The 15,763-nt window shown below is 46.8% G+C and overlaps 1 protein-coding gene across 2 annotated transcripts in view; it reads right to left on the minus strand.

Moving 5' to 3' along the window:
- The window catches only part of LPP (LIM domain containing preferred translocation partner in lipoma), a 210,258-nt gene that overhangs the window by 121,778 nt on the left and 72,717 nt on the right, over positions 1–15,763 (minus strand). For both annotated transcript variants that reach the window (XM_063306245.1, XM_063306244.1), the window contains exon 2: positions 15,254–15,456. In XM_063306245.1, coding sequence (XP_063162315.1) covers positions 15,254–15,446 — 193 coding nt within the window. In that variant the 5' untranslated portion in view covers positions 15,447–15,456. The remainder of the gene's footprint in view (positions 1–15,253; positions 15,457–15,763) is intronic.

A 15,763-nucleotide genomic window follows, 5' to 3' on the forward strand; every position in this document is an offset into this window, starting at 1 on the left:
TACTTCAAGCCAGAGCCGAGCACACCCCCATGGCTCAGTGCGAACTGCGGAACCAGCTGCAGACTTGCAACCCTTCCCTGGATGCGGGGATGGTGGCTCCCTCCCAACCCCACTGTCAGGGGGTTTTGTAACTGGATGTGCTGAAGGAAATTAGCGCCAATTAATAAATACTTCTGCCCTGGGAGGATGTCTAAGAGGCATTTTTCCTGGGCTCTTCTGGACCAGTCAAAAACATGGAACTGCCCCGTCTCAGCTGGGAGGAGTTCCCTTTTTCTGCAGCGCTGAGAACCCCATCATGTCAGGCCCGGGGGGAAAATGCTCAGTTATATTTGATCTCTTTCCAGGGGGAAATGAATTAATAATAAATTGGTCATCCTTCCTACTCTCCTGCCATGCCTTTACTCTTCCCCCTCTTGTGTCATATTGTATTAAAATTGGCACCCAGGTAACAACCTCTAGAATACATCTGGAAGCTTTGCAATGAGCCAATTAAACTCTCGGTAGGGGCAAAAAGGAAAAAAAAAAAGGCATACCCCTCTGCTGCAATTCCTGGATGCAAAACTCTGGTGTGGTTTGGCCATGGGAAGGCTCAAAACGCTTTGGTCCTAGTGCCAGAGTATTTTGCTATTTTCCAAAGTGGAACTAATACAGCTGTTCAAAAGCTTGATAAAAAGTATGAGAGGGAATAATTCAAAAAGCAGGTTTTTTGAGGGGGGGAAGAGAGAGAGAGAAGAGAGAAAGAGAGGGAAGGAAAATTCTATTATTATTATTATTATTATTATTATTATTATTATTATTATTATGCCATAGAATTGCAGGTGCCTAGAATTCGAAGGGACCCCTGAGGCCATCTAGTCCAACCCCTTGCTCAACCCAAGAATCAAAAGTCAAGCATCGCCAAAGCCATCCGGCAAAGAGAAGCCCACCACGGATCGGATACAATGGTATCTCCTCTTTGGGGTCTGACGTTCGTTGCCATTATTATTAGTTGCCAGGCACTACGTAGACTTCGAAGAACAGGATGTGTATTTATGTATAAAGAAATGTTTTCATCACTTGTAAAAAAAGGGGATCGGGCCCTTTCACACATCAACAAATTACGGTCCATCAAACTGGAACTACAGTTTGTTCTGACATAATTTGCCACACTGTCCCATCTGGCGAAAACGACTCCATGTGTGCGTTATTCAACTCTAGTTAAACAACAACAACAACAAAAACTCCTCCATGTTGTACAGTTGCAAAGTCTTTCTTTTTATGGTGCAATTTCAGTTCTGGGTGTGCTTATGCACCTCAATTATCTGCAGGATAAAAAAAAAAAAGGAGTGGGGACCTTGACCCCAAACCACAGCAAAGGAAATATGGATGCACCAATTCCAAAATTAATTTTTGGAAAATTCAGAATTTTTTTTTAAAAGAGAAAGAACGGTCTGTTAGCTCACCTAAGGGACATGCAGTTTCAAATTATCTCTCCATGCCACGCCCCCATTCTTTCCACAGAGACAGTAAAAAATATAATCTGCGAAAGCTTTCTGCAAACAGGTTCATCAGAAAGCGAAAATTATTCTCCAGTTGGAGTATAATTTATGAATTGCTGAGGAAATCAGACATTTTCTCACGTTACTTTCTCGGCCTGGGCTCATGCCCCTCTTATCTGACCACTGCCTTAGTAGCGGCTTTTCCTTCTGTCCTCCAGGGCCGTTCCCTCTTCCCTCCACAAATGTGGCCGCCTCCATGCGCTTTAGAGAGGCAATGACCCCACCCATCTTCTTGCACACATGCTTTAGTGCCCAGCGGTCATTCGCCACCCTTTGCCACCTGTGTTGCTGCACTCCCAGACACCACAATCCAACTTGAACGCCTTACACGCTTCCTCAGGAGATGATGGGGTTCAGTATTTGACAGAGAGGTACGGGCATCGCTCCAAGGGACTCCAACACGGTGTAATCCCGAGCCATCTTGCCCACAAAGAGCTGCTCAAACAGTGCCAAGGCTGCCCAGACGGCACTTTGCTGACACCAACCCTGTGGAAAAAGCTCTCTTTGGTCCAGTCTCCATTCTCCTCCCCAGCTCTCGTGGGTGATATCCCTGGACTTACGTCATAGTTACGCCAAGTATCTGCCTCACACCGTTGGCACCTGCAACCTACACTGCAGTGGACTACAGAGGCCATACTCCAACATGGGGTGTGGGGGGGAAGGTACTAGGGCAACCTATCACAAGTGCCTGGGAAGCCCTGGGTGTTCCACATCTCAAAGGTTCATGAGAGGACCTGCAGCCAGGTTCAAGAAAGCCCCACCCAAGCTGTCCAGAATCTAGCAGGATCCATCAGCCTCAAGGGTGGACCCACCTACTTTCTCCCAACCCATTGCTTTCCTCCAGCTCCAAGTGATCGACTGCAAGCGGATGCCAACTAGATCAATCTCAACAGCGAGAAGGCAACCTTTTTGGATCTCTTGCAGCACCAGTCGAGATCCTCCCAGCCCATCCTTAACCTGCAGAGGGTGGGTTCCTTCAGAGCATTTGGCATGGCTTGGGTATCTGTAATGAAATGTGGGAAAGACCTTGGGAGATGGAGCAAAGAGATGCTGCCTAGGGAAGGGTCAGATAAGAGAGGGCAGAGCCCACAGCTGGATAGTGGGCGGGGCAAGAGGCTCAGAAGGGACCCTCCCTAGCTTCTCGGGCTGTAAAGGAGACAGTGGGAGATTTGTACTTGCAGACGTGCAAGACTCTGTAAGGTAGCCGTCCAATAAAGTTGAATTAGCTTATCGGGTCCTGTTTCCTGTCTGGTCTACCTGGGAAGGCTGGCAGAAATCTGGAATCCTTTTGTTTTCAAAAGTAGATCCATCCACAGAAGTGGTGTTTTATTGACAGGTGAGTGCCCCGCCAACGTTGCAGAATTGCGTTCACAACCCTCTTTTCAGAAGAGGTTCTGAAAGAGAGAGGGGGAGATGGATGCACAATGGAATCTTTCCACTTCCTTAGCTCCAACAGTCCTTTTTTTGTGAGAGTTGTTCTTTTCCATTCTTTCTCCCAGGGCTGGTTGCTAAGGAACACAAGAGCACTCTTTATTGACCTGGTTGTGGCAAATAGCAGCAATGTCCTTAACGCAGCCCCACCATACCGCTCATCAGGTTGCACAGGCTCATTACCAAGCGATGGACCGCCTCCAATCCTCTGCAATCCGGCCAGTGAGACATCCTTTTGCAGGGCTTCACCAGCCGGGGCTGTTTTGCTAATTGCCTGCATGCCCCCTCACTCGCCCACTTTCCAAAAGCAGTGGGCACGTGCACCGGTCGCTGTTGACATCTGTGACTGCAACACCGAGAAAGGTCTTAAAAATGGGATGCAACCACTTGGTTTCTTTGACCAGAACCCAAGTAAGCTTGGGGACCAGGAATCCGAAAGAGAGAAAAATAGGGACGCCCTCTGTTTATAGGGAAGATGGCGGTGGCACTGAAAACGGTCAGGTTCCCTTTGAGTGGCCCCGAACGATGCTCACACCTGGGGCAGAGAAACTCCAGATGTTGTGAAAAGGCTGAGCCTCCTTGGGTGCTCACTTTAAGTACTGAGGCATTTTGGAAGAGACTCTGGCAACATCTGCCATCATGACAGGTGGCAGCTGAATTTGGCTGGTCTGGAAAGGCTGAGCAGAGCTGGACGTGGTTAGTACCAGGACTGTAGGCTGGACTGGTAGCAGTGGTGAATGACCTCCATAGAGAAACTCTGTAAAGTCACCAGAACTCAGGCTTGATTCAATCCCCTAACCACCCTTGGCTGATTTCAGAAGCTAAGCGGGGCTAGGCCTGATCAGGTCTTGGATGGGAGACCACCACCACCACCAGGAAATCCCAGAGGGATGGGCGAGACTGGGAAGATGCCAAGACTTTTGGAGAAGGCAGTGGCACGCCTCTTCCATTTTTCTGCCCCAAAATCGCATGGATGTCCCCTTTTCAGGAGAGACGGGCGGTGATAGAAATTTGAAAAATAAATAAATAAATAAATAAATAAATAAATAAATAAATAAATAAATAAATAAATAAATAAATAAAGAAAGAAAGAAAGAAAGAAAGAAAGAAAGAAAGAAAGAAAGAAAGTCCATGAAGCCACCAGGAGCTGACCTGTCTCAAAACGGGTTTTGCTACCTTCCTGGAAAGAGTCAGGAAGATGACCTTGATAGAGAATGCAGGATCTGTTGCCTGGGCAAAAAGGGCTGAAACATATTTAAGTCCTGAGCAATGATCTAATGTTTGGAAGTGGCTCAGACAGACACCTCCCTGATTCACAGGAGTATAAGAGGGGGGAGAAAGAGGAGGTCCAGTGCAACCAGACTTGCAAGATTCTGTTCTCCGAGCCCATCTCAATGAAAGGAGTTTTAGCCTTCCTGCGGAGTGGATTTCCTGGTCTGCTCTACCTGGTGGGGCTGACACTTGCAAATGCAAAGTCACAAAGTTCGTACAAGATTGGGAGATGTGCCGCTACGTCATCCCATCTTTCTTTACAGCCTCTGATTGCAGAAACTTTCTCTACTTCCAAAAAGGCACCCCAAACGACCTCTGCCACTAAACACCCAGCTTCTTAACAACCGCCAAGGTGGTGGCTTAATTCACGGATGGAAAATCAGAGGCCCTGCAAAAATTCTTCCGGAAAACCAACGGCTGTGCCAAACGCCATTTTCCCTTTGCTTTGCTGCGGGGGGTGGGGGGAGACATCCATTTCCCCTCCCTTCCCCACCACGCGCACAGACACACACAGCTTCATGTATATTTTTACGCCCTTGGCAGCACCCTTGATCTGTAAAAGGACTGTTCCTGGCGCCCCTCTAAAAGTTGAAAAGCGCTTTGGGATGGGGTCACGTTTCTCTCTTCCCCGAGTGACCCTCCACCCCGGCTGCCTCCATAGCAGAGCAGTGCTTGAGCGTGGAAATCTGGCTGAGGCCAAGCAGCCGTTCCCAGCCATAGCATCCTTCACACATGCAGCTCACACACAGGACAGGTTGGGCACGTTGGAAGAGAGCTTCCCTCTCACTGGGATTCTAATCTCCTCCTCCTGGGCACGGGGGTGTCTGTGTGTGTGTTTCTACAAAGCATCAAGCGCACCTCTACGCTCCTTGGCCTCACTCCACACTGCCTCTCAGTAGCCAGGTTTGCACAACCCACCCCAGATCGTGATTCAAGCCATTTTCAGGATTGGCAGCATATCCTGAACCATCCCTGACTCCAACGGGCTGGGATTGCACCGCACATGAAGAGAGGCTGACTTTCCTGAAGCCATGCAAAGTCTGCTGCTGTTTCTTTAGCCGGGGTAGTTGGGGATAACGTGATTCCCAGTAGTGCGAGGGAATAAAGTGTGACAACACATCACAAACAGCGCAGCCCAACGGCCACAGGCTAAGCTCCCTCTCGCCCACACCGTAGGAGGGTAGTATGATCTGCTAAAATGTCACAACCTTCTCTCATTCAGGTATCTACTGCAGGCCACTAAAAAGGCTCTTTTCTCAGCCATCCTCCTCAACATGCAGCTGAGAAGCAGCAGCTGTTCTAAAAGTCGGAGAAAGCAAAGCAACAAAACTTGATATTCCTGTGGACTTTCAAGGCGGAGCGTGAGCTGTTCCTTTATGGCATTAATGTTGTTTTTTTAGCTCAAACGCTGCACCGTTAATTAAGCACAAACACCCGTGAATAAATATATCTAGAGTTACCCTTTATCTTTTTCAAAACAGGTTTAATATAGCTGGTAAGAGATGTTCTGGCAATTGGCGTTCCAAAAAAATATGATTTCATTCCATTATCGCGTATGTCAAGGATTTACATCTTCCTTCCCTGCCTTTTTCAGTGTGGCTGAGTGGGTGGTGGTGGGGGGTTTCGTTTGTTTGTTTGTCCTTTTGCCCAGATTAATCTCTTGTGGTTTGCAAACGGGACAGAGAGTGCAGATGAATCACCGCACCAGGCTTGGCAATAGGAACTGCAGCATTTCCAGTGGGGAAGGGCCCCGTCTTTTGCAGTCCCCACCCTGCAAGGAAACCAGGGCAATTAATTTGCATTCCGAGTTGTCAAAACAGCAATTAGGCACAAGCACTAGATGGAAAGTCCACATGCCGGATTAAAACAGCATGAAAAGACCTCACCTGGTCTGTTTCCTTATGATTGATTACGTGCCATCAAGTTGCTGTTGACTCTCACTAACAGTAGATAGATAGATTTCCTCCGGAAGGATCTGTCCCCAGCCTGGTCCCTCAGGTCTTCTAATAATGCCCCCATCGCTGCTGTCACTGAGTCCCTCCACCTTGCGGCTGGCCGTCCTCCTCTTCTCTTTCCTTCCACCCTTCCCAGCATGATGGACTTCTCAAGGGGGCTGGGTCTTGGTGCTGACTGATGGATTACGTTCTATCAAGTCAGTTTTGACTCTTAGCAACCACAGAGGTGGACCTTCTTCAGGATGATGTGTGTCCAGCCTGGTCTCCCAATGGTGCCCCCCCGCCATTGTAACTGAGTCCCCCCACCTTGCCTCTGTTGGTCCTCCTCTTCTTCTCTTTCCTTCTACCTTTCCCAGCATCCGAGCCTTCTCCAGGGAGCTGGGCCTTCGCATAATGCGTCCGAAGGAGGATAATTTAAGCCTGGTCATTGTGCCCTGACTGAGACCTCTGGGCTGATTTGTTTGATGATCCATTCCTTATCTGACCACAGGGAAAAGCAAGCTGATGAGTAAGTGTCATGCAGATGGGTCTGTGGGACACCTCTAGTGTCCCTTGTTGATCTCTTTATCCAGAGACTCAGGACACAGAGAAAGGAACTCTCAGCCTCCCAGCTGGACCAGAGAGGAAACACAAGATGAGCTAATTCTACTTTATTGTAAGGCAACATTCACAGAATCTTATTATTTATTTGGTTTATTTTATTCAATTTGTATAGCTGCCCATCTCAAACAAGTGACTCAGAATTTTGCAAGTCTGAAAGTACAAATCTCCCACCATTTCTTTTTACCGCCTGACAAGTTAGGGCGGATCCTTTCTGAGTTTCTTTCTATGTCCGTTATGCAGCTGGGGGCTCCTTCCCCTCTTATCTGATTGTTCCCTAGGCAGCAACTCTTCCCCTCATCTCTCAAGGTCACTCCCACATACCACTACAGAAATTCAGGTCTCCAATTCTTATGGCTCACTTTCTGAACTAAACGCTCCATTCATTTCTTCAGACAGCCAGCAGAACCTAGCAGGCCAGGCCAGGCTTGATTTCCCAAAGAGAAACATCAGGCACAGAAATTTCTTCTGGCTGACGGCTCTGAATGAGTACAATCCACTCTACTGCAGCGGGATTGGATTACAGCTCTCCTCCTCACCAACTGGAGGAGCCAAGATGATGGGGAGGGAGGTGAAAGACCAACATCATTGGAGATCTGGTTGGGAATATAAGCCTTACTGAGGTGCCCACAGGTCCCGCTGTGCCAGCAAGGACCTCCCTTGGCACTCGCCATCCCCAAAGTATGGAATGAACATATTTTCAGTTGGGGTTCTCCAGGCTGAGGCAGATCATGCTGAAGGAGAGATCAAGTTTTCTGCAGACAGTTGATGTTCCAGAGAGGCTTCCTCAGTGCAGTGGACTAGAAATGGGGACTGCCTTGCAGTATTTATACCCAGTGCGGAATTTGAATTCTGCAGGGAGGGTGGGCTGGCGATTGGATGCTTCTTAGGAAGCATCAGTTGATTGGTGGCTGGGAATAGTGACAGCAACTCTTTTTGAGTGGTCTGCCTTGTCAGTCTGTTGTGCATGGTTTGAATCAATCACTCGACCTGTAGGGGATGAGTGAAGCTATCCCTTTTTGCTTCCTCCGGTTCTCATTCCCCAGAATTAAATTCATGTCAGCCCATGTCGGCATCACCTTGTGATTTCAAGACACTTTGCAAAAGAGACGTGCGTTTCCATGCCTGTTTCCCCTGCTAACTTCAACAGTGTTTCCCCTACAACATCATTATCGCAGGGGGCACCCTTGGAGAACGGCACGGTGACATTCAAACATGGCTGTGTGTTCTAGCCATGTGTGGGCTCAGGGACTACCGTGGGGGCAACTTTCACTAAAAGGCAACACTGAGCAATTCTCATAACCCTAAATTGAGAGAAAGAGAAAGTTCAGCATCCCTTTCTCTGCTTAAACATCTCCAACAGGAGTGAACGCCAAGTTCTCGGAGCAGCAAAAGCATGTGCATGAAATCTGTGCCAATTACGCATTTGCAGGCCTCACAGGTGGCCCTAAAAATCCACCTCCAGCAGGATCCAAGGGTGATCTACAGAAAAGTACCCTGGATGCCTTTGATCAGTGATCAAAAGCAAAAAGATCCAGCTGCCATTCTTAAAACTCTCCTGCATGGCTGGGAAATGTTCCCACAGGGTTATGGTAACACGCTGGGCACCAGCAGCCTGCAAACAGTGCTCGGCCATGCGGGGAGGAAGTTGCTATCATCCCCATGAAACCGGCACCCTCTTTGATGTTCGAGGCGCATGCAAATTGTAAAATAAAATAGAACTGCTCAATTCAGAATGGTCTTCCTGCGATGTAATTCTTTTTGGAGCCCTACATTTGTGCACAGCTTGGGTTAAAAATCTTGGTGGGGCTGTAGAAAAGGCAGAAAGGCGCACCCCCAGCAATGATTTAAGCTTAGAAGAAAGGCCTGTTGGAGGAGATGCGGCTGAGGTACAGTATATTAAATTATAGTATGCCTGGTGCAGAAAAAGCAGAGAAGTTCTCTCGTTCTTTCATGACACCAGCATCCAGGAGCTTGTCCAAAATCTCAATGGAGGAGAGTTAAGTTAATGGACAGAAAAAACTTCCTTTTTCACATCGTCTGCGGTTACAAAGCCTATAATTAAAGAAGGAATCCTCTATCCAGGGACCCCTCTATCCTGCGGGCAGTCAGTTTAGTAGAGTTTAAAAGGCAGTTAGGAGAAGGCTGTCAAATATCTCTAGTCCTAATGGCTGTAAATCACTTTCTGGATGAGAGTCAGAAAAAATCTGAATGCAAGCTATGGGGGACGGGGGCCAACACCTGAGACAGGTATGACTGGCTGCTGAGTGGGGCAGGATGTTGGAGCAGTTGATACAGAGTAGAGGGACAGAAGGAACTGGCAATGGAAGACAGAAATAAAATTCAATGGTCTTGAGTACTTTAGAGAAATGGAAGGAAGGCTGTAAGTTTGACAGAGATTAGGGCAAACGCACCACTATAGGATGGGTTCTCAAGTGTACTTGTGAAAAAGGTTTTGCTTAACTTCAAACTAAACATGGGGTGGGGAGGGGTCATCATTTTTGGGGATGGCTAGTGCCCTAGAGTGCTCATCGCATACAAGGACTGAGTTACTATCTGCCATTTGGGATTCTATTGTTATCTATGATTATTGTTTATTTGTAATTGTATTTTTAGATACTATATATTTTTCTATATTGTAATTTTATTGTATATTTATTGCTTTATTGATTATTGTTGTAAACCGCCCAGAGTCTGGTGGGAGGAGATGGGCAGTGACAAATTCGATAAACAAACAAACAAACAAACAAACATGAGCCATCAGTGTCATGCAGCTGCAAAAAAGGCAAATGCAATCTTAGGCTGCATCCACAGACATATACTTTCTAAATCAAAGGAGGGAATCATCTCACTTTATTGTATCTTGGTCAGATCCCATCACAAATTGGAAATTGATTTACAGAATAGCAACAAAGATGATCACAGAATGCTACGGTTGAAAGGGACCTTGGAGGTCTTCTAGTCCATCCCCCTGCCCAGAGCAGGAGTTTTCAGATCATCCCATACAGATGGCTGTCCAACCTTGGCTTGAAACCTCCACTGTAGATCCCCCATGACTCCAGAAGGGTGGCTGTTCCCCTGCTAAATATTACTCTCTGTCTCTTCCCTTTTTTTTTTTTTTGAGATCAGAGGACTAAAAATTAAGTCCCAGCAAGAGAGGCTAAAGAAGCTGGGCATGTATTGAAATGAGATGTCAAAGGCTGAGGCCACCTTCAAACCCCTTAAAACGATGTGGTGCTGAAGACAATCAAATCTTCTCTGATTCTAGAGGACGGAAGCCTGGATTTAAGCTACAGAAAGAGAGATTCTGATCCAATATTAGAAAAAAAAATTTCTAAGAGCTAGAACAGTTTTGCTGAACCAGTGGAGCAGAGAGGTGCTGGGGGCCCTTCCCTGGATCTATTCGACTTCTTAAATTTGGATTCCTGCATTGAGCTGAGCTTGGGTGCAGAGGACACAAGCCCCCCCCCCCCGCAAACACTGGCTTTTTATAAGCTTCATGGCTCCCCCCGCCTCATCTCCAACACAGAGACACAATGGGGGGCTGAGCCTTTGTCAACATTTCTCTATATAATGTTCCCCTTGGATCTTTTCCTGGAGTCTTGAAGTTCTTCAGTAAATTTTGGAGCAGGGGCGGGGGGGGGGGGGATGAAGTTTGGTGGTAGGTGAAATTTGCTTTTCCCCCAAATTCACCTTCTCCCCTGCAAAAACTCCTTGCAGTTCTCCCTTAAGGGCCAACACAGCTTGGGCTTAGCAAATACAGGGGATTGCGGCCCCCAACCCCACCAGTGCGGTGTCATACTAGCAGTCTTCAGCCCGGTTTTCTTCAACAGCTAAATTTCAAGCCGATTGCTAGGCAAAGCAAGGTCTTCTCCAAAGGAGACGTGCCAAGCCGGAGTATTGGAAAGCCTGGATCAGTTCTCCCCATCCTGGCATCCGCCAGACTTGGAGAAAACTTCCAGAGTCTGGAATCGGAAACTGATGCGTTTCAGATCCTTGGTCAGAGGGAGACCGATATAAATGCTTTTACAGAGCAGACAGATCAGATTTGGTCCGTCGTGGCCCCTGCCATGGGAGGTGCACAGGGTGCAGGGGTGGATCGTAAGCATGGCTTTGCCCCTCGGAACAGTAATGCATTTTCTCACTAGCACCAATCTCCACGCACCCATTTCATTGACCTTACCCCAGCCAGGGAAGTGGGCACAATTAGCCAGAAATGAATGGCACGGGTCCACAAATCTGCAGTGTGGGAAGGGCTGCCTTCCTCTCCTGGCACTCAATTTCTGTCAGCTGCCAGAGGCCGGATGGGGTTTTTAAATGTTACGAAACCATGCAGGCTTCGTTTTGCACGGGTCCCTCCAGCCAAGCGCGTTTTGCTGAGACCCAGACTTCCAGAAAAAAAAACAACCCCTCACAAAGCCAGAGACATTTCTTAATGCTAGATAACCAATGTCTGGAAACCAACGGCACAGTTGGGCTCTTTGCAAGAAGGAACAGGTCCAAAAGTGACCACTAGGACCCAGTGCTAACCAGTAGGAGGGATATGGGGAATGAAGGACCATGTCCGTAGGACCACCACAGGGGAGGAAAATGCCACACAGGACACAGAGAGCGCAAAGAAGCAAGTGGGCGCGTGGCTTCTGATGAAGTTGTCGTTGGCACATCAGTGATGCTGGAAAAGCCTCTGTTAGTTCTCTCGCTGACCCGTTTGCTTCTAAAAGGCTTCGGGCAGCCAAGAGGATACACACACGCAACGCGTCTCCCTGCATTTCCCCCCCCCCCCCATGTGAGCCATCGAGAATCAGATGCCATGTCTACACTGAATGGGGGAAAAGCTGGATAGAAGCGAAAACAGAAATAGTGAAGCCATAAGGAAAACCTGGTGGGATGGAAAGAAAGAACTGCCAGAAGTAAGGAATGGGGGCGGGTGCCCTTTGTGCATAAAGGGGTGCATGGGAGTAAATAAGCATCTTTTTTTATTATTATTACGTGACATCAAGTTGTTTTCAGCTCTTGGTGACCATGCAGAATAAGCATCTCGCCTCCAATTTGTTCACCCGTCCAATTCCTAATGGCCATTCGTGCTTCAAACCAGGGTGCGGCAATCTTTTGGGCAACTATAAAACTGTATCTTAGACATAGGGATATTTCTTTGCAAGAGGGGGCATCTTCTACCAGACCAGTTTAAAAAAAAAAATCAGAGGATGTAGGGAGATTCTTTTTTATGTACGCCAAGCCCAGCAACACTGGTTGTTTTAGGTGTCCTGTTTTAAAAGGGCAGGAAATGTACCGTTTGCTTTTGGCTATTTGCTGGCAAATTTCAATGACACAGCGCTGAAGGGAAGGGAAATGCCTGCAAGCACAGCCAGTGCTCTGTGGCTCCCTAAAACCGTCTGCAAAATGTGCCCTAAAAGGGTAAAGTTGCCCTGTCTTCATCCAACGTGGCTTTCGGGACCGAGGGCAAGATGGAAATGAGGCTGGGTCAAGGGCCAACACTGGCCACCGCAGTCTCCAAGAACGAATGAGCTTCTTTGGCCGACCTTTGGGCCTGGCCATTGAAAGACGGCCACCGTTTATTTTCAAAGAGACGCAGGCAGCCTGATGCTTGTTCCCAGCAAACTGGCAGAAACCATGATTAAAGGGAAAACGAGGTACAGAAGTGCAGATGTTGCTGAAGGAGATGTAATACGGCTTCTTGCAAAGACAAGCCCCGACTTGCTAACCTTTTGGATTTGAAAAGGTCAGCAAGCGGCAACCCAGAGCCTGTTCGTCAGGCATGGTTTACTTGGACCCCAAAAAGTCCTCTGCAAAGGCTCCCGAGAAAACCTGGCACTCAGGGATAAAAAGGAAGGTCTTCTTATTGATCGGGAACTTGTTAGAAAACAGAGGGTTAGAAGGAACAGGCAGTTCTTGCAATGGAGGAAGCTAAAAATTGGGATTCCCCAAAGAATTCTAGTGCAGTTATAGCTGTTTAACTTCCTTGTTTTTTTTTTTAGTGCAGAAAACCTAGGCCCAATAAGGTGGCAAATAGTGTAAGGAAGCACAGATCATTTGATTCACAGGGCTGTGATGGTAGAAAAGCCAGTGGAAATTTGCATGCAGGATGCAGCTTCTTGAGAAGACGTGTTCCATGCTGGGAATCACGAGCGGAGGAATGAAAAATAAAACTGGCAATGAATGATTGCCATTTCCCAAAGTGATCTGCATGCCTAAGATACTGCATCCAGATGCTTTAGACTCATCTTTTTATTCCTGAACAGTTCATACACTCAAGACCAGTGTTCCTCAACCTCGACCACTTTAAGTGTGGACTTCAACTGCTAAGCTGGCTGGGGAATTCTGGGAGTTGAAGTCCACACGTCTTAAAGTGGTCGAGGTTGAGGAACACTGGTCTTGAGTGTATGAACTGTTCAGGAATAAAAAGATGAGTCTTAGCTGGAAGCCCTCGAACAGAGGCCAGAGGGCCCTTGGTTCAGAATGCTCCAGCATTGATTTCTTTGGGCGTACGGGAGCCCCCAAACTCATTGCTGCAACTCTCAGGAAATTGGGCAGATGGGGACATTCCCTTGTTGCTGTCTGTTCTGCAATTGAGTGCCTCTCCCAGCTACTTCTCCAGAGCTGGGCTCTAGAGCTGAAAATAGCTGCCAGGTGGGTGGAGACGATCTCTCTCTCGCCAGCTTTCAGACCCAAGTGGGGACAACACAACTGGCAGCCACGCCTTTGGCGAGGTTCCCCAATCCGGAGGTCACCTTGGAACTGCCATCTTGTTGCAAGGCGCCTTGCACGGAGCCATGGATGACGCGCTCAGATCCTGCAAGCTGGGTCTTCACATGTCTCACTAGACTGGCATCCTGGGCCGTTACCAATGCTGGCTTAAACTATTTAGAGATCTAAAGTAGGCATTCTCGTTCATAAACTCCAAATGCCCTGGCCAAAATTGGGGATTTTATTTTGAGCAAAGGCGAAGAGAAGGTCATGCCAGGCAGAAGCCTCCTCACCATCTCTCATCTAATATTTTAAAGACCCTCTCCTCCCCAGCCCACATTTTTTTGCCCACTTCCTATGTACAAGGAATGTATGGAAATCTTTTGGATATGAGGCTTTAAAGAGAACCCTGAAGTAAGCCATCTGACCCATCCCAGCTTCTAACAAGCAGAACTGGGTAACACAGACAGATAGACAGATAGATAATAAATAGATAGATGATAGATAGATAGATAGATAGATAGATAGATAGATAGATAGATAGATAATAGATAGATGATAGATGATCATGATAGATAGAGAGATAGAGAGATGATGGATGATAATGATTGATAGAGATAGATAGATAGATAGATAGATGATAGATAATAAATAGATAGATAGATAGATAGATAGATGATAGAGATGATAGACAGATGATAGATAGATAGATAGATAGATAGATAGATAGATAGATAGAAGAGAGAGATGATAGATAGATAGATAGATAGATAGATAGATAGATAGATAGATAGATAGATAGATAGATGATAGATAGATACTGTAGATAGATGATAGAGAGAGATGACAGATGATAGGTAGATAGATAAGATATATAGAGAGAGAGACAGACAGACAGACAGAGAGAGATAGGTTTCAATTCTATTCCTAAGTCAATTTTGCTGCTAGAAGGAATGGGAAATCCCTGCAGATATGACAAGGATAAGTCTTCGTGTATTTTTTTGTTTGTTTGTTTTAAAAAATGGGCCAGAATCCAGGGCCTACGGATAGAGCTTTCCCTGCTTGGACTCATCCACCTCTTAGCATCACAGTCATCAAAATAACCTTGCATTAAAAAAAATGGAGAATTAGCAGACATCTTGGCCATCTTCCTCTTGTTTCCAACTCAGTCTTACAGTTCAGCAAAGAATTTGAAGCAATGTGTGGTCAGGGTATTACAGGGTTTTATGTGAGACAGGCGGCTATATAAATGTGACAAATAAATAAAATAAAATAAATCTCTGAATTCAAGTGGGACTTCAGTTATCTACCCCTCCCCCTATGTCTGTTCCCCCATAGCCAACAAAAGATTGAAAAATCAGTTTATTCCGGAGTCAACATTCAAGCTATTTCAATGAAATGAAAAAGACCTCTTTTACGTGTGTGTGTGTGTGTGTGTGTGATTTATTCCGCCCAACTTCCAAGGACAGCTTGACACTACAATAAAAAATGTTCAACTTTTCAAGGAAGTACCCAATATAAAAGAGGCACAAAACTGCAATTAATTTTCTTCTTTGAACATTACATCTTTGTTCACGTTATAATTATTCTCTCTCTCTCTCTCACACACACATACACACACACACACGTGTGTGTGTGTGAGCGTGCAGACAAGCTTTCCCCCCCATTTCCACGGGGCTTTTATTGTTCTTAAAGCCTGCATGGTTAGTGAGAAAAAAGGATGCAATTTCCAAAAGCAGACGGAAGTCTTACCTTCTCCTTCCCCCGCCCGGTAAGGATTGTATTTCGGCTTGGGAGCTACCACCGGGGCAAACTTTTTGGGGGTTTGCTGAGTGGAGATGGAAATGCTGGGGGTCCCAAAAGCATGGGTGGTCTCCATCCTCGCAGTGACATGACCAACCGGTTCACTGGCGTTCTTGGGCGGCAGCCATGCGGGGCGAGACATCGCGCAGCTCCTACGAAGAAGAGGGAGATAAGTACTTCCCACAGTAGCTTGGTGGTGAAGAGGACAAAGAGGAGGTTTTGGAAGTGACCTAGGCCCCTGAACCGGGGGTTGGACTAGATGCCCTCGAAGGCCCTTTCCAACCCATCCGTTCTGTGATCCTACGTTGTAGTCATTTAACTTGAATGCATATGTGGACGGGAGTTATTTTCTTCTCTTTTGGGAACCAGTCTGGCCTCACTTATCAATCATAAATGCACCGAGCTTAAAAAAGTGGGGTGGGCGAACAAAACCAACAACGCTTTTTGAAAATCAGTGAA

The sequence above is a fragment of the Candoia aspera genome, chromosome 6, assembly GCF_035149785.1.
Source record: "Candoia aspera isolate rCanAsp1 chromosome 6, rCanAsp1.hap2, whole genome shotgun sequence".
NCBI classification, from domain to species: domain Eukaryota; kingdom Metazoa; phylum Chordata; class Lepidosauria; order Squamata; family Boidae; genus Candoia; species Candoia aspera.